This window comes from Scleropages formosus, chromosome 23, assembly GCF_900964775.1.
Source record: "Scleropages formosus chromosome 23, fSclFor1.1, whole genome shotgun sequence".
NCBI lineage: Eukaryota > Metazoa > Chordata > Actinopteri > Osteoglossiformes > Osteoglossidae > Scleropages > Scleropages formosus.
The window spans coordinates 16,510,031-16,534,575 of record NC_041828.1 but is presented as its reverse complement, the minus strand read 5'-3'; the positions used below and the strand labels follow the sequence as shown (position 1 = coordinate 16,534,575).

The window sequence follows — 24,545 nt, the reverse complement described above, 5'->3', positions numbered from 1 at the left end:
GGACGACGTCAGAGAAGGACCACAGGGCCTTGCAGCAGGACGGAGCTGGAGGCCCAACAGGGTGTATTTCCGTCGCTGATCTGTTGGGACACAATAGGAATTACACACACACACTGACAATAGTGACAGATAATGACCGGCGCTCCTCCGATGCCCCCTCGGCGCATGGAGAGTCCTTTCAATAGACATAATCACTAAAATTCAAGAGCAGCTCTTATTGTCTGTCTTCTCTGAAGAATCTGTTGCTATGAAAGGATCTTAATTGTTTTGTTAAGGTCTTTGTCATTCTCTGCAAATCCTTCTGGTTCTTCCGAGAGTGTAGTATGGGTACTCCATAATAAAATGAATTTCTTTGTTATAACAAGACTCGATAATGAAATCATTATGAGAAAATAAAAATTATAATGCAGGAGCGAACAGCACTGTGTACTGGGTGCAACCAAACATATAGACTGAACTCATTTCCAATGAAAAAACAGATTAAACAGAGAAGGCAAAAAAACTTTTCACTTTTACACTATTTGCACTATTACATTAGCGCTGCAAAAGACTTTGAACCTATTTCGAAACCAGCGTCTGGCTTTTTTAGCTTCAGATAAACACAGACGCGAAACAGTAATAAACTAATGTACTGTAGAGCGTCACACCCTCAACTATGTTCAGCCCCAGTGGCCTAATGGATAAGGCACTGGCCTTCTAAGCCAGGGATTGTGGGTTCGAGTCCCACCTGGGGTGCATGTAAAGCTGGTATGCTGGCTGCCCTTCTGTGCATATTGAGTTAAAGCCCCTCTTTGGTGTTTCAAATTTACACCACTTGATTCTCTGAGCCTTGGTGCTGTTGAACCCAGTCCCTTCTCATTCCATTAAAACAACTTTGCAAGAATGACCAATACGATAGCACTTGCTGGGTGACATGCCAACTTGTACTTCATCCTCCTTTGCTATCTATGTGTGTGTTATTTGGAACTTTCAATGGCTGTTACACCACTGTCAGGCTCCTGTTTGCACTGAATGCGGCGCTGTGATTTATCTCCAGTTCACTGCATTTACCCTTTTGTTATTTGTGTTTTCCTGTGCCAACACAGCTATAGCTGCCCCTCGGGGATAAACAGAGCCGTGTGATTGATTGATTAATGTTTAGGAGCGCAGTTATTTCTGCCTCCTGATCCACTGGCTCTTTAAAGCTGACAGATATTTTAAACAATGCCTCCGAGCATCACTTAGCGCCAGCTGCAATTCATGCTGGAACTTTTTCTTTCATGAATTCCTTTGTGAAAATTAAATTACCCCAGAGGATTGCGACTCTCAGACTCCGGGGTTTCGGTGTGATGTGACAAGGGGCTGCTCTCTCAGCCGGTTTCCGCGCAGACCTCATTGCTTCCAGAGGACTGCGATCCTAGACAGCTCTGTGTTATGGGATAGGGTAATACTTTATTAGTCCCTGAGGGGAACTCAGTACGAATGTGTCTGTAAATACAGTCCGATGAATGAAATGTTAAGCGCCACTTAAAGCGGAGATATTTTGGAACCCGTATGCATACGGATCATGTCAAGTATCCCACTCGCTGCCAAGGATGCTGCTCCTTGGCCCTCGGGCATCAAGCTAAAACCTCCTGGAGGAGCTACGCCACTTATGGCTGAGGGCGAATTTTGATTCCACAGTCACGTAGCACGCAATTCGCTGCAGTGCTGTGCGAAGCTGAGGGGTAGAGCTGCTCGTAGATCTACGAGTCCTAACTTTGCCCAATTTTCTCTGAGATGCAGACCAGACGGTTCACGTGACTGATACCACGCAGTGCCAGGGTGCTCTGAACAGCAGCCCAGAGAAGGGGCTCCAGCCTTTGTTTTACAGAACAGAAATAAAAACTGTTTTTAAAACTAGAAAGCCGGAGAAGATCACATTATAATTTCAGCGGAACATATGGCAGTAACGAAGCCTCTTACACGTTTGATATCGTTGTGAAAATCTTGCCGCTGAACTCTCCGCTCAAAGGGAGGATGATTACAATACACAGCTTTTAATTCTGAGCCTTTGCCGCACTCTGCAGGGGACAGTGACCCCATGTGACTCAGCCTGGGGACGCTCGTCTTCAGTCGAGTATCGGTGTCAGAGCTGAATAAAAAGGAGCCTCGACAGGCAGCTTGAGAGAAGAAAAGCAGAACTAAGAACTCAGTCAAAGACAAAAGCTACTAATCAAAGCTTTGCATTTCCGTTTTCGTTCTTGAGTGTTCAAATTATTGTTTTTTCCTATGCGTGAAATAAAAGGAAGAGATACGACATGTTCATGACAAAGAAACTGACTAAGATCCCCTGCAGGAATCACTACGTACTATGATATTTAAAACTTGGCTGCAGAAGTGAAAAACAGTGGAACGCTATGTAACTCCTGGAAGCTGCTGTTTTATGAAACAAATATTGTAATATTTTTTGCACAAGACCTACAGGGAAATGGCTTTGAACAGGTGCTGTAGTGGCACAGTAAGTAATGCTGCTGTCTCAGGGTGCCTGGGTGGTGCAAGAGGATGTGGGTTTGGTCCGTGCTCGGTCTGTGTGGAGTTTGCATTTCTGCCTGTGTCTGCATGAGTTTCTTCTGGGTGCTCTGGTTTCCTCCCACACTCCAGAGACATGCTGTTCAGGTTCCCCCATAGTGTGTGAGTGACAGAGAGAGTGTGTGTGTGTTCCACTGATGTATGGATGAGTGACCCAGTGTAAGTAGTGTATCTAGCAGTGTAAGTCACCACGGTGAATAAGGTGTGTGGGCTGATAACACTACATAGAGTTCATTGGAAGTCGCTGAAAGTGTCTGATTAACTAAATGTAATATTGAAAAACAGTTGTTCAAAGTAATTACTGGTAAGCCACAGACCAGCCACAATTAACAACTTTGTATGCTTATATAATTTTTACTTTTTAGACTGATTATTAGACCTGTTACATTGTCTGTAAAGGGAAATAATGACTGAATGAATGACTGAATAAAACATTATTAATCCTAGAGAGAAATTTTACTCGGTTGTGGCAGCATACAATACAGAATATACATGCACAAAAACATACATACATACAGTGAAGAAACTCAGAAAAGTAAGAGAATAAGAAATAAGTATATAAGTGAGGTAAGAGAATAATATTTACTCAAGAGAGGGCACTGATGTTAATATAAATAAAAAACTATTCCAAGATATTAAGACTAAAAATCAAAGCCACTGTTTCACCGGGATGTTTCTTGGTACTCGACAGCTATTAAGACAAACTTCCTCCGCATCCTGATCTGTTACTGCTGTTATTCTACTTTGAGTGTCTTTTCAGCTAAATTACGTTTCCGGACCACCGCGAGTCTATCCTGGAATCACCGACCACAACGTTGGGAGGGTACACCGTGCACATGATCATGAACATAACACACTCATGTCAGGCCCACTGCTCACGAATCATGCCCATGCATCCGCCAGGTGTGATTTGACTGTAACTCCTCATGAAAGCCTTTACCATGTGTGTACACACATCCAGCACACGTGTTGCTCTCCCTGCTACAGTTCTATCTTCAAGAGAAACATCGGGACACACACTGTGTGAAGGCATGCCATTCACACAAAGCCTCTGTCCAGTGCCCTTCGAGATGGTTATTAAGCAATGTGAAGGTAGACTGCAGGGTAACACCAAGACTCGCAACAATTGTTGCTTAGTGAGCAGTTCTGATTTGCTGTTTTAAACTGAAGGAAGCAAGATGATCATAAGAACTGCCACCGTCTAAATGTATGTTACATCGTTGTCCATGACTGTGTTACACTTCTCAAACTTCAAAACAAAACCATTAAATAAAAATAAAGATATTTTAATTTTATAAAACTGATTTTCTTAATATGATATCCCGGCATTAATTCTTCACGTCCCATGATCTCAGTTAAATGAGCAACAAGAAAACTATTTCGGATTGTTTGCTGAGTTATATTATCTTTGCAATGATCATCTGGAAAAATAAATGAAGTTATGCATTTATGATGCAGAAATGTTTGTCATGCAGTCCATAATGCAATTATATTTAACTGTATTTCACAGGCCTTTGGGCACAAAGCTCCTTGAAAGGGGGATTCCAAACACCTACTAGAGAGACTGATATTAATTCACCGGTGTCTGTCCTGTGAAGGTAAACCACAACCAGCATCATGTCTGTCTGCCAACTGAAGAAGCAGCTTCTTGTCTGAGAACTCCTATGGCTGTTAGGATGGTGCTGTAATGGTTAGGGCTGCTATCTTTAAATCCATAAGTTGTCAGTTCAACCCTCATCTCAAGCTGTAGCTCCCTTGTGCAAAGTACTTATGCTGAATTGTTAAAATTACCCCAATGCATGAACAGTTAAACAATTACAAGTGTCTTCATGCTGTGAGTTGCTTTGGAGAAAAGTGTCAGATAAATATAAATCATCAGTATCATCTGACCTGAGCATAAGATGAGCTATAGGCTGGTAGTACCTTCTTCCAACACACATTTACTGTATAGATTTGTTGAAGCGGAGGGGTGTGGTGGCGCAGCGGGTTTGGCCAGGGTCTGCTCTCTGGTGGGTCTGGGGTTCGAGTCCCACTTGGGGTGCCTTGGGACAGACTGGCGTCCAGTCCTGGGTGTGTCTCTAGCCCTGTGCCCTGTGCTGCTGGATTAGGCTCTGGTTCGCTGCGATCCTACTCTAGACAAGCGGTTTCAGCCAGTGTGTGTGTGTGTGTGTGTGTGTGTGTGTGTGTGTGTGGCCTGTTCGGTGATAATCAAATCAGTCATTGGGAAAGATGGGCAGAAAACCCAGGGATCTTTTATCCACCGTCATCATTTTTCAGCAGCTTATCAGCCACCTTAGTTTGCAGTATTGTTTTCCTAGTTCCCTTCCTTCTTGCTTGGTGGGGAAGTTAAACAATGATTTAAAACTGGCGTGTGCTCGGATGTCATTTGTGAGATTGCCCAGCGCTTCTCTCCGTGTTTTCTCTCCCGATTCTCCCCTGAACCACACATGCCGCATCCAGCACTGGATCTGGAGGTCAAAAGACACCTCTTTTGCCATTATGGTCCTGGAAATCACAACAAAGAACACACAATAGCAGTGGAATATCCCAGTGTTCAGCAAGTCTGAGAATAAACCCACTTTTTGCGCTAGACTGTCTCTCAGCAGACAAAATGCATCTGACTGAGAACTTCTTGTGTGGCTTCAGCAGCAACACCGGGCAGCCCAGGCTGAGTTTGACATTTATTCAAGGAGCTGTGCTGGTGCTTAAATGGATCCCTCAACCTCCACCTCCTTATGTAAGCCAGCAGATGGATAAATATAACCCGGTGCTGACAGCCCAGCTTTCGGGGTGTAACGGTTGACCCTTTGGGCCACGCTGCCTCTGTGTGCCACGGGCATGTGGCCGGGCCCTGCGGTGCATCGGCAGCTTTCTGCTCACCTGCTTCAGGAACATCTGATGCCGCAGCACGTATCAGGGATCAGAGATGCTCCCTTTTCACGGAGTAGGTACAACAATTTGTTACACATTCCAAAATATATGGAAATATAGACCCAAGACGGAAATAACTTCCGTTTTTGAGGGAAAGCGGAAAACATTGCTGTGCAAAGATTGTCTGAATTTATAAAGTGTAATCTGAAGATGAATGTCACGGATCTTTGTATACAGACTTTGTCTTTAAGGGGGGCAATAAAATATGACACAGTAGCTGAAGCCCACGTGTGCCTATCATGTCACTGTCAAATTTTCACATTTAGGCTGAGCGGTCAGTGACCCCCGCTTCGATCCTACAGTTATTATAACATGCAGTTAACTGGCGTGAGGTGTAACATTATACATATCGCATGGGGCATCACTAATTTGCGTTGCTCGCATATTTAACGGTTGCGTTCACGCCACCAAATGCGCGGAATTCTGAAATGAATGCTGCTGCACAGATTTCCCCCAAGCCCCGCCCCCTTGCCGTCAATCCCCCATCGAGAGCGAACGCCATTGGTCAGCCTCGCGACGGAAGTGACGAACGTGGCAGTATGACGAACCGCTGCTCCAAAATACAATGAGGAAGTGAGCTTGTGGTCGTTGATAGAAGGGGGAAAATATACTCTGTCAAGAAACAAGGAGACATTTTGAGATTAACGCTACGCTTCGTGTCCGTTGTACGGGGGACAAAGTCGCCTCGGACTGACCCCAAATCCCGCTGCTGTCCGCTCGCCTGACCGTGGACGTGGTGGTGGTGGTGAAGTGAACAACGAGGAGGTAGCTATGATGAACACAGACGTGGAATTCCACATCAGACAGAACTACCCCTGGAACAAACTGCCCGCCAACGTGAGACAGGTACGAGAGCAGTGAGTGAGTGGTGGGGTGAAAGCCTAGGCTAGGGTGCAGGTGTGGAAACACAAACGTATAAAAATATAAAAATACAGGTGTAGACAGTAAATAATTGGGAACAGAGTCAGTGTGAGCAGTGGTACAGTAACAGTGTCACTTCACTTGCCTGGCTTGGGTAAAACTAAGGAACAGGGGGAGTAGAAATAGGTACAGTGTCATCATGGGATTAGTGGGGTAGAACTGAGTTTACTGTGGCAGAACCATGGTAAAAACAGGTGTAGTATGGGAACAGTACAGTAAACACTGGCAGATGCAAAGAAGCAGAAATGGGTTAATTAATAATTGTGAGAACGATGCGGTAAAAACTAAGGTACAGGGCTAGAAACTGGAAGAGTATGAGAAGGGGGGTAAAACTGGGTACGCTCTGTTGTTGAAACAGTACAATGGACACAGGTGTTCTGTGAACACACGCGCACACACTGTCGGAAACCGCTTGTCCAAGCGGGGTCGCGGTGAACCGGAGCCTAACCCGGCAACACAGGGCGGAAGGCTGGAGGGGGAGGGGACGCACCCCAAGCGGGACTCGAACCCCAGACCCACCAGAAAGCAGGCACAGGCCAAACCCTCTGCACCACTGTGCCCCCTCTTCTGTGAACAGTGTGGTAGAAGTAGGTGCAGTGTAAGAATAGTGTGGTAAAACTAAGACATGGGTAGAAACGCATAAGTGACTACAGAACTATGGGGTAGAAGCAGGTATGGTATGGGAACGGAAGGGTAGGAACAGGCACAGTGTGAGGGCAGTGGGGTAATAAAGGTATAGAGAAAGGTGGAATGTAGGAACAGCAGGGAATAAACAAGGGAAAAGTGGTAGATTTGTTTGGTAACTTTCCATCCTTGTTTTTAGTTGTTTTACACTTACTGTACCTGGTTATTTTTTCTTCAGGGTTCTGTGCTAAAAATGAAAATAGATACAATACTCTACTGTAAGAGATAGTATCTGTAACACCCCAAATTTATTTGGAAAGCAAGTGCTTTAGATGTTGAGGGGTTCTTCGTCTTACATTTGACAATAAGGGTTCACTGTCACTTTAAGTAAATTATGTCCTCTCGCTTTGTGGGGAGAATTCACGTTTGCTAGTTTGTACACAATACAGTACTTTACAGTACTGAAGATGATGACCAACTGCCCTGGTGGACGAGACATACCGTGCTGAGCTGGGGATTCAAGCTACCATATAGCAACAATATCATTATTACTTGTAAAGTGGCTTAGAGTTGTTACTTAATCTAGAATAACCAGGAGGGGTGGGCGACCACTAGCCCTTGGACCCCCAGAGGTGTTTTTTCTCCCTCGATTTTCGGTTGGGAGTTTTTGTTCTTTTCCTCCGTGGCCAGTAGACATACTTATAGCTCCATAAAAGCATTATATCATGATAGTCAGTAGTCAGCTGTCTTCTTTGTTTCTTTATCTGATGTATTTGTTTTTGTTGCCTTAGGCCTGTGTTAAAGCGCTCTCTGTCACTGCGTGAATTTAATTGTATTTATTTGGAAACACAATTTACAATCATGAAATTTTAAGATTAACATAGAACATCAGACTTTTTTTTAACTTTCCAACTTGAGTTAAAATGCATTCTTCCACACCGCTGTTTTTGGGATTCAAGTGTCTTATAGAGACATCATCACCACTAAGGGGCATCGTATCTGTAGAACAACATATAGTATGGACCATCTGAGCAGTACTGAAACCTGAGGATGGGTGCAGCGCGGAGATGGGCGAACTATTACTGTTTGGGAACGGGAACAGTGTTTGAACAGAGAGAGTAGGGGGTTGGTCTCATGGAGGATGTGGGATGTGTCTCTGAGGACTGCTGTTTTCTCAATCATGGATCCCATTGTCTTTCAGTGGGAAGAGATGGAATTCCTTTCCATATAGCATGCGGTCAAGGTCACATAGTTGACGAAATTGTACCTGCTACAGTAAGGGTAACTGGTTCTTAAAATGCTGTACATGAGTGACAGGTGTGTTCATTTTGACAATTTATAGTGGCACTTGTACCATTGGGCCAGTATTTGTGCTCTGTAAATGCTAGAGATCCACAACCCGAAAACTGAGAGCACACTGTGTTTTCTAACCATCTCAGTCACGACTTGTTTTGTGTCTCAGAGCCTGGGAAACTCACAGCGGGAATATGAGAAACAAGTTCTGCTGTATAGCATCCGCAACCAGCTGCGGTTCCGCAATAACCTCGGTAAGTCTGTCATTCAACGCGTCAGGTAGGAACCTTGGGAAGTCACTGCAGAAATAAAGTTATTAATCTGCATGTGAGATTGTTTGTAATCATTTGTGTTGTGTCAAGAGTCAGTGAAATTATTAATTTATGTACCAGTCAAAAGTTTAAGTACACTTGCTGAAAACTTTTTTTCTGGAGGTCTTCAGTGAACAAGTTTCACTAGGAAATTGCTTGACATGCTTTCTTAGCTGTTGTAATTGTTGCCCATGTATACAGCCATGTAATTTGTATTGTATAACGGTACTGAGCCTGTCTTTTATATGCAGGATAATGGCTCTGTCATGCTGGAAGAGCAAAGGAACTATATTATGACTATATAAAAATAGTAAAAGCTACATTCTTTGAATAAAAGTGTCTAACACAATAACATAATTACATAGTCATGTCAAATGAGGTTTTGGTCCATCTAGTCAATGGTACTGTTCAGTGTGCACAATTCAGGATCTATTATTATTACGTCTTGGACTTTCTAAAGCACGCTGCAAACATTTAATGAAACCATTTTAAAAGAGCCTTCAGGAGGAGATGATTAAGAACCACACTTTTTTCCCTTTAGTATTTTTTTGGAAATTGGCACACAGTACATATGCTAAAATGAAAGAAAATTGCTCAGAAATCAAGCACTTTCAGATCAGCATATTGAGTGATTTTTGCTCCTAGTAAAACACGCTGTCTGATGCTGACGTTGTACTATAGTGATATACAGTCCTATTGAGTGAACCCGTATGAGATCCAGTTGATGTGCTGTGGGACTCCATGTTGAAAATGGGAGGGGAAAAGACAGCGCCTGCTCTCTCCTTTGTCCAGTGAGGCACGTGAAGAAGGACGAGCGCAAGTATTATGAGGAGCTCCTCAAATACAGCCGAGACCACCTCATGCTATATCCGTACCACCTGTCTGACATCATGGTCAAGGGCCTGCGAGTCACCCCCTTCTCCTACTACATCGGGATCATGGAGGTAGGCTTGTGCACAGTGAGACTATATGTCCTGAGCCATGAAGGGCGCCATGTGTTGTTGCTCAAACTGCTGTGCTTTCTGTGCTGGCCAGGTGGGAAAATAGGAACTGAAATTTTCTGCCACTCCCCTGCTCCCCAATCACCTTGTGCCCAATGCAGAAGGTGGCTGTGCGTAGGCATGGAATAAGCCTTCTGCAGTCTGGGCTTTACAGCACAGTGGTGAATGATGGTCGTGTAGCGTAATTTAATGAGTATTGTCTCATAAACTCGTTTCTACACTACTTGCTCTGTATGCTGCACTTTTCTCCTCCATTGGTTTTTCTGTGGCACTGTCATGCTTTATTTTAATTTTGGGTATTTATATTCTCAGATATCAAATTATGTGCAGTTATTGTTACAGTATTGCTTAGTTTTGATTATATAGCGTTATGTTCAAAAGCTTGAAGCCATGTTACGTAGAAATGAAAGGAAATATAAAACTAACCTGTCAAATAGAATACTTACCCAGGGCAACAGAATTTTTAAAATAAGCAGAGACAAAACAGTCGCTGTTTAGCTCATTGTGAAAGTCAGATGTGCTAGAGAAAATTACATTTTAGTTCTTTTGGCTTTAACTGTACTAAAATTTAGTTTTATTGATTAATAAGAGAACAGCACTGGGTTACAATAATAGAGACAGAAAAAGGACACAGAGAAACTGCAGATACCTCCACATGGATGCAGCAAGGGCGGAAGGTTGCAATATTTCACAGCTGTGATTACGCAGCACTGTCTACGAACTTCCAGAAGGGTGTCCTGACATTCCAACGTTTAACACTTGGGTCATGCACTTAGTGTTTGAAGAGTAAACTTCAGGTGTCCACCATAACAGTAGGATACATTTCTTTGCCAAGTATGTATCGAGTATTTAGCCTGTGTTCAGTAACTTTAACCACAAGATTTTGAGCTGTGGTTTAACAAGAAAATAGAAGGGGACATTTCTAAAATTCTGTCCAGGGTGTTCCCTGTTTAGCCTTGTACCCAGTGCTCCCAGGATAAGCTCTGATTCATTGCAAACCTGCTCAGAACAAGTTGTTATTGAAACTGTATGGCTGGAGGGATTTATTGCTTTAATATCCACATCTTAGCATATAATATTAGGTCCTTGATTAAATAAAATGAAATAATACATGTTTTGCATTTTCATTTGATGAATTGTACCTTCTGTTGTTTCCATTTGTTGAATAAACATTTTGAACTTTTTGTTACTGCGTAATATAAAAAAAAGTATGCTTTTGAAGGTGATGTCTTTTCAGTGCGATTCCCTTTTACTGTTTCTTCTTCCAGGACATAATGAACAGTGAGAAGAGCTACGACTCGCTGCCAAACTTCACTGCTGCTGACTGTAAGTGCTTCCCTCAGCAGAGCTGTGGAGCAGAACTGCGCAGGAGCTGTTGTGCTTCTGCAAAGGGACAAGGCCACTGGAACTGGGGAAAAATGTCGTCTCTCTTTATAGTAACAGTAACAGAATTACCGTTTACTGCAGGACTATTATGAAAATATTTTACTGCTTCCTTTCCAACCTCAGAATTTTCTGTGAATGCTCAGAGCCACAAAGTACACCAATAAATAGCAACCTGTGAAATCTGTTTGGAGTAAATCCGTTTCCCTACCCTGTATTGTCCAAATAGTGCGCTTCTGTCTGCGATCAGAGTATTAAAGCACAGCAGTAGCATTGTTGGACTAAACATTTGAATGAATTGTAATCTGTTTAAAGACAAACCTGATGCAGCCTCAGGTTGCAGTTTATTATTCACCAGTTCTGGTTGGCTTTTATGGATAGCTGATGGCAGCCGTTTTAGTAAATTGCAATAATTTTTGTAATATTTGAATCTTTATCTCATTGTCATAATAAATTTCATATCAAAGGTATGACTGACATCAGATTTAGTTCCCTACACAGTGTAGAATAGGGAAACTCTGTAACGAATATAAGGTAAGCTTCGTAGGTATAAACAATGCTGTAGCAGGGAAGGAAATGTAAAAAATAATTAACTTGAGTTAGGAGCTGAGTACGAGTGGCCCGTGACTGTAATAAATGCTCATTTTCTCATGCTTCAGTAGTATTGCCTGTCTTTTTGTTTCAGAAACCAGTAGAAATGATTGACTTTTTCTTAAAAAAAGAAAATTTGTGGTCAGAAAATATTTTTCCTCGAGAATATCCTTCCTTGTTAGTTGACCTCCTAAGCAACACGCATCCCTCCACTAATATCAAATGCACTCCTACGCCCTTGAGCTCCGTTAAGCCACCATATGCGTGTAATTCAGGGACAGGGAGGCTGGTAACACATTATGGACACACACTGTGGTGTGTCAGGCTAAACACCCAATTCTTCCAACACAACTACAGAGGCCATGTGCTGTAGTTCCTGGTCTGTTGACCAGAGGGCTGCTGGGAGGGTTCTTGGAGCATTCTGATGGGGTTTGTCTTTTGGGCTTCTGGTCTCGCTGTGGGTGACTGTGTCCCCGCTGCATAACAAACCAGGTCATGTAGATGGACACTAGAGAGCAGGTGATGGCAACTGTGACATATCTTTCCAGCAGACCCACCCCTATTCCCCTATGGCTGCTTATCACACGCCAGTGTTCATCCCTCGCTGGCATGTGGAGTGGACTGTCACGCTGGTGTTTAGCCGAGGGTTGTTTGAATCACCCCCACATGTCGCTGCTCCCACTGATTCAGCTCTTTGCTGTAGCACTAAAGCTCTTCTTGTTGCTTCGAGCTAATGTGGGTAATTTTGGAAAAAGTAGCTGAACTGATGAGCGAGTAGCCCAGCATATATTTAATTTCACTGCAGGAAACTGTAAGCTTAATTGCCTAATGGTGTTTCATATTGTTGCTGCTCAGCCTTGTGTTCTAATAACTCCAAAAGCATCCAAGAGCTGGTGTTTCTTTGCAGTTTCGTGTTCTCTAATGCGACACGTGTAATTGCTTCTTTTCAGGTCTGCGCCTTCTTGGAATTGGGAGGAACCAATATATCGACCTGATGAACCAGTGCAGGTCTTCCAAGGTAAGAAAGCAGAAAACACTTCCCTACACCATTATAGATATGAATTTAATTGGTTACAGAAAAATTTACTTTAGCTTACTGTGTGCAGTTGTAAAAGTACATGCCCTGTGTCTTCTCAGGTTAAGGAAATTCTGTGCTTGCATCTCCTAAATTTATTAAAGCTCAATTAGACTTCATTTAAAACAATTATTATTTTTAAAAATTTGATAGGCTTCCTGTTGGTAATCAGTTTTTCGTGATATATTTGTAATTCTTTGAGTGGAGAAGGGGGAAATCTTTTGAATTTGCTGGAAGTTTGTCTGTGAGTTCTGATGTGTGAAATCCTTGGCCTGGGACTGAGCTGCGACTGAATTTAGCCTGATCGTCGGTTCTTCTCCTGCCAGAAATTCTTCCGCAGGAAAACTGCGCGAGACTTACTACCAGCGAAGCCTGTTGAGATCTCAGTTGAGCCGTGGTGGGTGGTGCAGACAGGTTACATCACGGAGGATGATGTCCGGGTGAGACGACTTCTCTCTATAACCCTTGCACTACCATGTTTTCAGTAACTCTTACAGCGAGTCCTCAGTCACAGAGGTTCTCTAAGTGAGCATCCAATTCAGATGTTGAGCAAAAGCCTTTGTTTTATCATAAATGAGACAATCTGACAGCATTCCTTTGGTGCTTTTTTGGCAGTTTCCAGTGCTAAGCCAGGAAAAATAAGGCATATCTCAGCTGTCAGATCACTTTCAGATCCGTGTTTGTAGTGGCACTTTTCAAAACACACGAAGACCTTTCTGACTGCTGCCTTGCCTGTTGCACCCCAGGTCTGCTCTCCAGCAGAGAAGATGGCCATTGATAAGATGATCGATGCAGGTCCCCAGCTGGCTGGGTCAATGGAGTACAATGTGGTGCTCAGTGAGTGATATCCCAAGATCACCTCTTCCACTCTCCTTGTTCCTCTCCTTTGCTGGCCAGGGTTCAATTTAATGACAGCCTTATTTTCTCCTTTTACTGATGCTGCTGTTGCGGCAAGGGTAACTACATGGACTGTGCTTAATGCCAGTGCTCAGGTGAAACTGCACATTTTGTGTTGATAGCTGACACTGCACTAATTCTTACCTGCTCAGCCTTCTAGCTGTAACCGGCTAGTGTGTCTTATTGTTGCATATGCCCAAAAGCCCACACAGGCGGAATGAAGAATAGCTATTTACTTGGTATGGTTTTGAAAAAAGTAAGGCTGGGATTCAAGGACAAATGTCTGTTGTGGTCTGCAGGGTTGTTCCATAAGAGTGGTTTTCTGGTGAACTGGCATTCTGTTGATTGTATAAGTTCTTTAACTTTCTGTTCAGCTATGATCATAATGATGCTTGTGGGAATCACACCCAAGAGTGACTCAGCAAATGAGGAACACTGTATTTATTGTTAGAGACTACAGTAAAAGGAGCAGCCCTGACTTTGAGTAAAAGGAGCTCAAAGTAAAACAAAGTGCTTTAACAATAGTTTTTAAAAAACTTTTTTTTAACAAAGTCTGTTAATAATCATACTGTGTTTGTACTAGAATAGTGTTTTCAGTGTTATTATTTTACTCTCCACTGGCTTGAAAGCTTTTAAGATTTTTTACTTTTCCTTTTATAGGTCTGTATAACAGGGGTTACATATACCTGGATGTACCCATATCTGATGACAGCTGCATTTCAGGTACAGTAATTAAAAAAAAAATCCATTTTGCTCATAAAAAATATTTTTTTTACAGTTTGATCTTTATAAGTTTTATTTGCTTCTACCCAATATTTATTTTTTCCCTGTCATTTGCGGAACCGTACTTTAATGGTGACGTTAAATGTGTTTATTTGAAACCACCATTGTAAGTGAACCATCTAAAACCGGTGCTGTTTTCCTCTTGGCCTCAAATTGGATGTAATGGTAGCTGCATTCAGCGCTGATTTGAGGAAGATAATGGAATGAGTGCAGATTCTTGAAGTGCAAACATGGAGGTCATAAAAGGCCTTGGTCTAGGAAGCTTTGATGCCTTAGTCACAGATAATTTTCATTGATGACCTTTTTGTTCCAATCCATCTCTAGTACCACCCCTGGAAGGATTTGTGATGAACAGGGTCCAAGGAGATTACTTTGAAACACTTCTATACAAAATATTTGTCTCCATCGATGAGCAGACCAATGTGTCTGAGGTAGGTTCTCCAAGTTCTGCGCTTTGCGTACTCAGCTGTTTGTCGTCGTGTGTTTTGTGTCATTTATGTTTGTTTTTTGTAATGGATTCATGCTGTCTGTTTTCTCATTTCAGCTAGCTAATGTACTGGAGATCGACTTGGGCCTGGTGAAGGTATGTTCTTAGTACTTTGGGCTCAGGAAATTGCTACCCATTTGTAGGGTATTCTTGGAAGAAAATTATACTGCTCTAAATGGCTGTACAAATTTCGAGAGGTTTTCTAATTTACGACACACAGACAGAAAATTATTAATATGCCAGCTGTATTGTGTGAGAAATGTGCATTTTATATAATCCTGCTCTCTGCAAAATGCTACAGGAGTCATGGTAATAGTTTTAAGTATGGTGTAGTTTTAATGATCTCTAGTCTCAGGCTTTTTTATGAATTAATATGAAGATAACAGATTTGAGGTTTCTGATACTTTGCGTGAATTGACAATATGTGTACACTGTTTACATGCTTAATTAAACTGACCTGTTTATACTTTTTACGGATTATTGGCATTTTATGGCTTTTTCCCAATTTTCTCATAATGTGAAGTGAGTGTCATTGGAGATTATTAGTCCTAAAGTTAAATTATGTTTTGCTCTTATATGAAACCAATGTTTTTTTTTTTTTAATTTAAAAAAGTCAGTAGCAAAAAAGCAGTAGAGTTGTGCTCTCTCAAGTTTTCTGTTTGTAAAGCTATTTTCTGTATGGAATTGATCCTGGTCTTCTAATAGGTTGTTCTTGAAGATTTTTGGATGCCTATGAGATATGCACTAAAATGTACTCGTGTGTCACTTCTGCAGAGGACCTTTTCAGTACCAGAGCCAATTTCACACTTCAGTAGCCTTGCCCAAGCGCTAAGTTAGATTTGCCCGAGTCAGTAACGACAAGTTTGACAAACTTTCAGTGACTTAATTACATTGGATTCGCACAAAATGACGATTTTGTACCAGCTTTGGTCCGTTCGATCAAGAGAAATAATCTAAATCACAGTGTAGCTGTTTAAAAAAAAAAAAAACAAAAAAAAACTGGATGATTCCAACTGGAATCATTATTATTATTATTAATATGTTTTCCTCGTTACATTCAGAGTTGATCACATAATCTACATTTGGAGCTCTGGGTTTAATTAGAATTGAACAGGGTCATAATTAAGAATATTATTAACTTACAATGGGAGTTGATTACTATAAAATGAAGTTGTCCGTAGGTCCAGTTGGGCTTTACAGGCGTGTGATTTTCATCGTGAAATTGGTGAAGAAGCGTTACACTACCTGCTTGTGTTTTCTCAGTATGCTGCCGTAGTTGATGTTTCCTCACGTTCTGCTTATTCCTATTCCTGCCTAGAATGCCGTGTCCATGTACTGTCGCCTGGGCTTTGCAGTAAAGAAGGGCCAGGTGATCAGCCAGGACCAGCTACACCCCAGCTGGCGCAGCGCCCCTTGTGTCAACAGACTGAAGTACGTGACAAGCTAAGCAATAACATCCTGTGGCATTCATGGACAGAGTTGGACTGGTGATCATATCCCAGGGGCTTGGCCAAAATCCATTCCGATGTTTACCGCACAGACCAAGGTCTGTTTGATCATCCCCACTGACTAAATAGCTTCTTACCACTTTGATGTTGGCTTGCTTTTCTGGTACAGAATGGCTGCTGTCCATCACCCAGGTGGGAGCAGTGAGATGGTGTAAAGCCCTCTTCTGATGCTCGGATGAAATCCCAGTTTAAGCGCGGTTCAGATAATTATTTGGTAGAATTTTTTTTTTTTTTTGTTGTAGTAGCCTCACATCGGTACATTTGCTTTAAAGATCACCTTTCTGTATGTTAGTGTATTAGGACATTGTGAAATGTTTACTTCTGAAAAAGCGCAGCATATCGTTGGGTTTGCACACACAGATGCACACAGGTGTGCGTGCAAGGTAGGAACGAGTGTAAAACCGTGGGCCATCTAGTGCCTCATGCACTTCAGGAGTAATGCGCTTCGCATAATTCAACATAATTTTTCTTACCTTGAAGGAGGAGTCCTTCCTCCCATTTCCTGTTTTAACTGGTATTGGGGCTTTGACACCACTTGACTACATTGTTAACCTTGCAATTTACAATGTGATGCTGGACTTTTACGCTTCGGTAAAGCTTCACTTTCTAGGTCGATGTTGAAGAGATCTGGCTGCTATCTACCACACATAAAACTGGTGTGGTGGCTTGGTTTGCAGGAATAACAGCTACCATCTCAGCACACATCAGCTTCTCACCTGTCTAGATATATAATCCCTGTGCTGGTTGCAGAAAGGATTTCTTTTTCTCTTTCTCTCTCTAAGCCCAATTGTTACATTATTAATGTGAGAACAATATCTCAGTGCCGTCTAAATATTTATTTTCTAGCATTTCACTTTACATTTGGCTTTGCCTGGCAAATTTCTGTGTTTATGGCATTAGAAGTTTGAATTTGTTGACTGTGAAATGTTTGCCCTTCTGTGTACATATTCTTTATTCGACCGTGCACTGAATAACTGAGCAGCACACAAATCTTGTTCTTGATAGAACAGTGACATTGTGCAGTAGTGGCCTGGACAGTGGAGAGGAGCAATTTGGACTCTGTATTTTCATATATGGGAGAAATGAAAAGCAAAAAGGTGTTCTAAGCCACTGGTGCAAAAACTCAATTCCCGGTTGTATGTCTCTGCAGGTTTTTGATGACATCTTTTGATAAGTTATTAAAAAATAAGAATTTTGATTCTACACAGTTGTTTTAAAGCCAATTTATACAATTTGTGACCTTTCCCCCCTGGAACGTACCCTTTTGCAGAAGTACTATGGACCCACAGAAGATGTTGCTGTCCTGGGAAGGGGGCAGCCCTGTGATGGAGGCTGGTTCCTCTGCCACAGACACAGACACCACCAGCCTGGAGGACCAAGGTAGGAATGAGCGTGTGCCTCAGCAGTTTTCTGTCCAAGTAAATGCCCCTCAGGACCTCTCCAGTGTGGAGGGCAGCTTTCTGTGGTGTATTTATTAATTTCCTTTGGAATTTGAGGAAACCTGTCTGTCACAGCTACTACAAGATATGCTGTCTTTTTATGACTAAATGGAGGTTTTCTGATACTTCTTTAAAAGTGAAGGTGATTTCTTTTTTTCATTTCCACATTTGCTGAAAGAAATCTTTATCATCATTTTTAAACACGTTTCGAATAGAAACCACAAACGGCTGAGCAAAGCTGTGTCCAAGCCCCTGCGGAGGTGTGCTATTTCTCAACAGGCTCTATTGAGGGATACCTTTACATGGGTGTATTGTTTCCCCAGACTCTGCCAGTGTGAGCAGCCTGAACATCCCTGCCGGCCCCACTAAGCGCATCGCCTTCTTGTTTGACTCCACCCTCACTGCCTTCCTGATGATGGGCAACCTCTCACCTGTGAGTGTCAGATGCCTGGGCCCTGTACCTCACTCAGAGTTGTCAGTTCTAATTAGAGCTTCAGAAGGCCAGATGGGGCACTGCTGCACTAGCGCATGCCTGTTTTTCTGAATTCACTCAGACAGATCTCTTCGAGCCAGCAGCTGCTCTGACGAAGCTCAGAGATCACACTGCTTTTCTAAATTACAGCACTTTGACAAGCTCCTCATTGCTCAGGTTTTTTTTTTTGTTTTGTTTTACATACATGGGTTCTTTGCTTGCAGCACAAACTGCCTGTGTGAGAACTCATCAGTCTTATTGGGGCAAAAGTGAATTTTTTACAAAAGTAAAAAGAAAGCTAATGCTATTCATATTTGTAGCAGCAGCAAGCGTTGTTGCCAGTAGCAGCTAACATATAATTTAATGTTTTAAATATATGAAGCTTTATTCAATTTGATGATTGATCTTCAGGAAGTAATTCCCTCTTTACCCTAGAACTTGAAGAGTCATGCAGTCACGATGTTTGAAGTGGGGAAACTGTCTGATGAGACTCTGGACAGCTTCTTGATGGAGCTTGAGAAGGTAAGGCTGCAAATGAGTGCCTTGTCTGTGAGTGTTTCAGAGCTGTCTGCATTCTGGGGGCTCAAGATGCCATTTTGTTTTCCAAGGTTGAAAGCACTGCAGAAGGGGAGGCTCAGAGGTATTTCGACCATGCACTCACCCTCAGGAATACAATTCTGTTTCTGCGCTACAACAAGGAGCTAACCTCTGACCCTGACCAACCAAATATTGGTAATTGAGCCTGTTGGCTGCCCTTCCTGGTAGTTGGGGTGGTGCATGTGTGTAGTTAGCAGGTCTCCCCCGCAGACCATTGTCTCAAATTTGAGAAAACTAGACATTTTCTGCTGTACGCAGGCAAATACCAGTGTTAAACTCAAATGTAGATGTGTAAGGTACAGGTGTTGAATGGGGGGCATAACCTTTGAGCTGGTGTGCATGTGCTCAGGCCTCCCACTGGACCTTCTGCGCTGTGAGAGCCTGCTGGGGCTGGATCCAGCCACCTGCAGCCGCGTGCTCAACAAGAACTATAAGCTACTGGTCTCCATGGCTCCTCTCAGCAACGAGATCCGGCCCATTAGCAGCTGCACGCCTCAGGTTAGATGCTCTGCTGGCCATTTCGGATGCCTGGGGGTGTTTAAATAGTGGTACAAAGTGCCACACTCACACCTGGTGTAGGGTCACATGTGCTGAGGAAAACAGACATCAGGCAGCCTGCTTCTTGTTCTTCTTCTCCCTAGAAAGCTACAGGATAAACCAGGGAAATTCAGCAGTTGGCGCTGGAGGCTCAAATTGATCTCTTCACACCACTAAGCATTCAGAATGAGACTTAAATAGGCTTTTTGAATAAAACAAGTGATTCACTGTCTGGTTGGAACAGAAACACGTTGGACTCATCAGAAACACAGCTGAATAGCCCTGGTGTAAACCCCAAAGTCTCAGTCTCATTTCTTTCATCTCTTCACCTCTGATTTACTTATTTTAAGTCTGGCTGGTTGTGCCGTCCATCATACAGCACTGCACAGGGGAAGCCGATACAAAGTGTGCTACAGGTATGTCATTCACAATGTACCGATACTGTTCTGCAGCATATCGGTCCAGCCATCCCAGAGGTGAGCTCCATCTGGTTCAAGCTCTATCTTTACCACGTGACTGGTCAGGGCCCACCCTCCCTCCTACTCTCCAAGGGCTCGAGGCTTCGGAAGCTGCCGGATGTCTTCCAGGTTGGCGTTTGTCTTCGTCCCTGAGGCACTTAGTCAAGATGTGCTAGCTTCTTTTGCATATTATTTAATTGAGAAGCTTTATTTTTAGGCCTACGACCGACTGCTGATAACCTCTTGGGGTCACGACCCTGGCGTTGTTCCAACATCCAATGTGCTGACCATGCTCAATGATGCCCTCACCCATTCTGCAGTGCTGATTCAGGTACGGGCAGTGGAAATGTTTAGGGCTACCTCATGGGAAAAACCTTAGTTACTGCCTCTCTAAAGGGATAATGTTTTTAAGGTTTCTTTTGTTCTCTTATATTACATGTAATTGCACATGTTTCATTTCATTTGCAGTTTTTAGGTGAAAGTGGCGTATGTAGGTTTCCAGTACCTTTTATCATCACTATCTCTTGAAACTGGTTATTACTGTTCTGAGTTGTGGATACAGAACACTATCAGCATTATGTGTTTGAGCGGTGTTACGCAACATTGTGAAGTCACTTGACATTCATGCAACCAAACACGCGTGTCCTCAGGGTCATGGCATCCATGGGCACGGAGAGACCATTCATGTCCCATTCCCGTTTGATGAGGAAGACCTCAAAGGAGGTACGGTCACAAGCCCACCTTCACAAGTCCTAACCTAATACCATGCTGTGTGAAGAGGGCAGCTATAATGGTCTGTGCGGTGTGTCTGCCTTCCTTTCCCAGAATTCTCCTACTCCAACATGTGTGTGCACAAGGCTCTGAGGATCCTGCGTGAAAAGGTGGACCTGGAGCACTTGTGTGGTTATATCACGATGCTGAACGCTACTAACCGCCACCGCAGGAGGATGAGTGACTGCTCAGATGGGAGAGGTTAGTGCCCACTCCCACTGTAACAGTTCAGTCTGTCCAATGCAAACCTGTAATTGCTAGAGACAAACTGGCTATGATTGGGTGTGAGTTTGAAGGGAAAAAACATGGTACAGACACATAAACACATTGAACAAAGCCATTAAAAGTAGCAGAGCAGGAATATATCATTCCCAGAACATGGCAAATAATATACTTGCAAAGCAGACTGGTTTTCTTGCCACATTAGTCTTCATCAGGCAAGGTCATTTGGAGAACAGGTTTGTTGATGAGTCACAGATCATGTAAAATGAATTGCTTGCATTGAGGTTGTGGCACAGAACACGCTGCCATTCTGACATACACGTGCCGTGTTCCTCTACCTCGGCCGGTCGCCCACAATCCTGTCTGATTGCATGGCAAATGTTCCCGCTGTCCCAGGGGACACAGAGCTTGGTGGGGGCTACGATGGCAACGGCAGCACCGAATCCTTTGAGCTTGTCACCGAGGAGAACAACGGGGAGGTGAACAGAAAGCAAGGAGTGGAAGGTGCGGAGCGAGGATCTGGCTCCGGAGCCAGAATGACAGCTGTGACTGTTCAGTCGAGCTGCATTTTAACAATTTTAAATCCTTCACATTTGTTGCGGGTTAGAAATTGAAGGTGGGAAATTTTGGTGCAATTTTTGTTATTAGAGAAGACTGTCACATTTTGCAGGTTAGAATGAGGGATGGCAGATAATGTAGTGGTTGGGATACTGACTTGTAACTTGGATGCAGGTGCAAACTGCACTCTCACCTGTGCTATAGTGCCCTTGACAATTGTACTTTTCCTGAAAATTATATTTGTCCTGAATTGCTCCAGTAGAAGCACACAGCTGGATGAACTGGAAAAATTGCTTTATAACAAAAAAAAAAAAACCAATCCAGGCTTGCTTTTTACAACAGTGTCTGTTGCTGCTAGGATGGTAACATGACAGTCATGTTAGAGTACAGAGATGTATGTCAGAGCACCATCGTAGTTAATGATGTGACCATTGTGTGAACTCCCACACACTCCCAGTGCCCTCATCAGAGGACGAATGGGTCCCGCTGGAGCTGTGTTTTGGAATGCCTCTCTTTAACTCCGACTTGAACCGAAAGGTGTGTCAGAAGATCATCTCTCACCGGCTGTGTGGCAAAGACAGGTAAAGGTGTCCTCCAAGGGTGGATTCCATCTGTGCTTTCTGAAAACCTTTCAAAATTTTAGGCATCACTTGTCTTTAAAGTTTATAGGTGAAACATAAAAGTGGGTGCCATAAGAATAGATATGATAGCAGAGGTATTTTTTTCCTTTCAGCCTTCAGGAGCTGTTACATTCCAGCCGCAAGCTAGCCTTGAGAGTTCTCAGCTTCGTCCAGTCGTTCCAGGTTGGTCTGTAGTCTTTTCTTCATGCCCAATCCTGTAGGATGAGAATCGCGGTAGGAATTTTCTGTATCTGGTGCTGTTGTGTTAAAACTTTGGACTTTTCACTGAGAAGAAGTGGTTCTGTAGGAGTCAGTATTCTCTACACCTTGAGTTGTATGGTGTAGTGTTTAAGGCACTTATAGTTGGAGGGTGAAACTTGAATTTCAGGACCCCCAACTATAGTTGGTGCACAGAATAATGGCTAAGAAAGTGATTTTCTTTGCTGTAGCCCTACTTCCTACCTTTGGCTCTGACATGCCCTCTTGCCTGCAGGAGCGTGGCCAACCAATTGACCCAGACAGTGGGATCGCCAGCCCCCTGGGCCAGCCCCCTGCCGAGTCGGGGGTACCCCTACCGGCTGTCAACCTGCTCTTCAAGGACGGAAACCTGAGTGAATGGAGTGGTCGGGCCCCGCCTCCTCTTGACATCTCTGGCCTGCAGAAGGACCAGCCTGCCTAATGCCCTTTACCCCTCCTGTACCCCCCCACTCACCCACCTAAATCTTGTAATATATTCCCAAGACACAGCAAGCCCCACCCCTTTCTGATTGGCAGCTTTCATAAATAGGCCGTGTTACTTTGAGGTTGTAATGTTCTCCACTGGTGCTGCTGCAAAACCTGGAGGTTAAAAAAGGAGCCAAAAGTAACGCTGTTGTTATTTATCAAGACTAGCACAATCTGGTTTTTAATCCTTTGAATAAATGTGTTATCACATACTTTCTGTTGAATAGGGAGTTATGCATAACATGTAAAAAGATATATTAAAAATGACTACTTCAGGAAAATATACAATTTGTAGGACCAAGCCTGTGGCTTAATGAAGCTGTTGGAATCTGCCACTCAAACCCAGGTCGTGTTTTTTGTTTCACTGCAAGTAGCCTAATGCATGATTCTATTGCACAGGAATTCCTGAGGAGTTTCAGACATTTCAGCCAGTGAACACCACATGAAATAGGTGGGGTTTTATTTTGCACAGTGCAGTGCTTTGGACTCTGGACCAGCGAGTGACCCACACATAAAAAGAAGGTTTGATTTGTGATTTTAGTCTTCGCCTCGTTGTTTGTTCCTATCACACATTCCAAAGCGCAGTTCACTCCCCCAGTCAGTAGTAGGCGCCACTTGTCTCGTGGCTGGTGTTTTTTTTCAGATGCAGTGAAGCCGATCCACTGTGGGAACACCAAAGAGCAATTTTTGGCATGGTTTTTTCCGTGTGTTTGCTACGGAAGCTCAGCAGATTGCCAGGTCCACTCTGTCTGTGCCCCAACAGTGCATATAACACTTCCTGTTAGACTGTACATTAGAGTTGCAGGGATTTTGTTTACAGCATAATCACCTGATGGAAACATATGTTATACATTACGAACCAAAGCTGGAAATTAAACCTCTTGCATGGTCTTGGATGATGGGGAGCTTGGTGGAGTGCCAGTAAAGTAAGCATGTTTTAAGGGTGAACTTGGAGATGTGGATGGAGATGAACTGGGTGGAGGTATGATGGACGTTCTGATTAGTTCCCCCATTTCCTTTTTAGGAAAGACACTGCTGTTTTTTGTTGCCTTTAACAAGTCATGTGTTCTTGATTTGGATCTCCTTATGGTCAGCCGATGGTGATCAAAATGGAGAGTCTTCAATGCAACTTGAGTGTTGCCAACCGTCATGTTCACGCCCATCTGTATGTTTTCTAGACATCTGCAGTTCTGTTTCACCACTTGTGTGCCACACCTTTAACTCTCCATGTCCTGAACCTGTCTCGCTCGTCTGTCCAGAAAATCTCCGAAGCCTTCTTGACACCCCACCCCCCCATCTGTTTCAGTGTTAGAGAACTAATTACCTGTAGTTTTATGTCAACCTGCATTTTAGGAATCTTTGTTGTTGCTTGATTGTTGGGACTGTGAATATTAATCTTATGATTAAATGGGTACATCCGTGACATTCCTCTTCACTATTTCAAAAAATGTGTTATAGATGATACAGTATGTAAAAAAAGAGAATATTAATTAATAAATGCGTCGAATGACCAATCCCCTTCAAAGTGATCGCAATGTGATGTCGTTTTGTTCTTGATTTACAGAGCAATGATGAGCTCCTGGGAGCTGTAGCAGAAGGCAACAAACACACCATGTTTCTGGCAGTAGGTCCATACCAAAATGGGTCACAGAGCCTTTAATGCCATTATGGCTGAGGTTAGGAGGACAAGGTGAAGGACAGGGGTCTTGGACACCTCACATAATTGATAATACCTGGCATGATGGTGCTTGAGCCCAAATTGAAATTGTTAACTTTTTGCTGTAGAAAAATGT

At 43.1% G+C, this 24,545-nt stretch overlaps 1 protein-coding gene and 1 non-coding gene across 3 annotated transcripts; both read left to right on the top strand.

The window, feature by feature from the left end:
- The first annotated feature begins 662 nt into the window (after window positions 1-662).
- Window positions 663-735, top strand: trnar-ucu (transfer RNA arginine (anticodon UCU)). The gene has a single exon. It is a non-coding gene; the product is annotated as a tRNA-Arg (tRNA).
- A 5,309-nt stretch (window positions 736-6,044) lies between these two features.
- fam91a1 (family with sequence similarity 91 member A1) lies at window positions 6,045-24,367 on the top strand. Of its 2 annotated transcripts, XR_001964899.2 has the most exons (25): window positions 6,045-6,327; window positions 8,489-8,573; window positions 9,423-9,574; window positions 10,900-10,957; window positions 12,556-12,623; window positions 13,007-13,120; window positions 13,427-13,517; window positions 14,238-14,300; window positions 14,685-14,791; window positions 14,905-14,943; window positions 16,166-16,278; window positions 17,626-17,735; window positions 18,118-18,227; window positions 18,702-18,788; window positions 18,875-18,998; window positions 19,213-19,361; window positions 19,853-19,987; window positions 20,076-20,189; window positions 20,509-20,581; window positions 20,684-20,830; window positions 21,248-21,355; window positions 21,867-21,990; window positions 22,143-22,212; window positions 22,523-23,274; window positions 24,317-24,367. XR_001964899.2 is itself a non-coding variant. In XM_018727057.2 (24 exons), exons 1-24 carry the CDS (start codon window positions 6,253-6,255, stop codon window positions 22,706-22,708), a joined length of 2,502 nt encoding a protein of 833 aa, XP_018582573.1. In that variant the 5' UTR covers window positions 6,045-6,252; the 3' UTR covers window positions 22,709-24,278. The 2 variants fall into 2 exon arrangements, 1 of the variants encoding a protein (XP_018582573.1); XM_018727057.2 differs by lacking the exon at window positions 24,317-24,367 and having other exon boundaries at window positions 22,523-24,278.
- The last annotated feature ends 178 nt before the right edge of the window (window positions 24,368-24,545 follow it).

Bases quoted from the DNA above. Each gene is read 5' to 3' on its own strand.
- fam91a1 (XM_018727057.2), top strand. From the start codon at position 6,253: ATGATGAACACAGACGTGGAATTCCACATCAGACAGAACTACCCCTGG. The intron at 18,228-18,701 runs GTGAGTGTCAGA...TCTTTACCCTAG, and splicing joins TGATGGGCAACCTCTCACCT to AACTTGAAGAGTCATGCAGT. The intron at 18,789-18,874 runs GTAAGGCTGCAA...TTGTTTTCCAAG, and splicing joins TCTTGATGGAGCTTGAGAAG to GTTGAAAGCACTGCAGAAGG.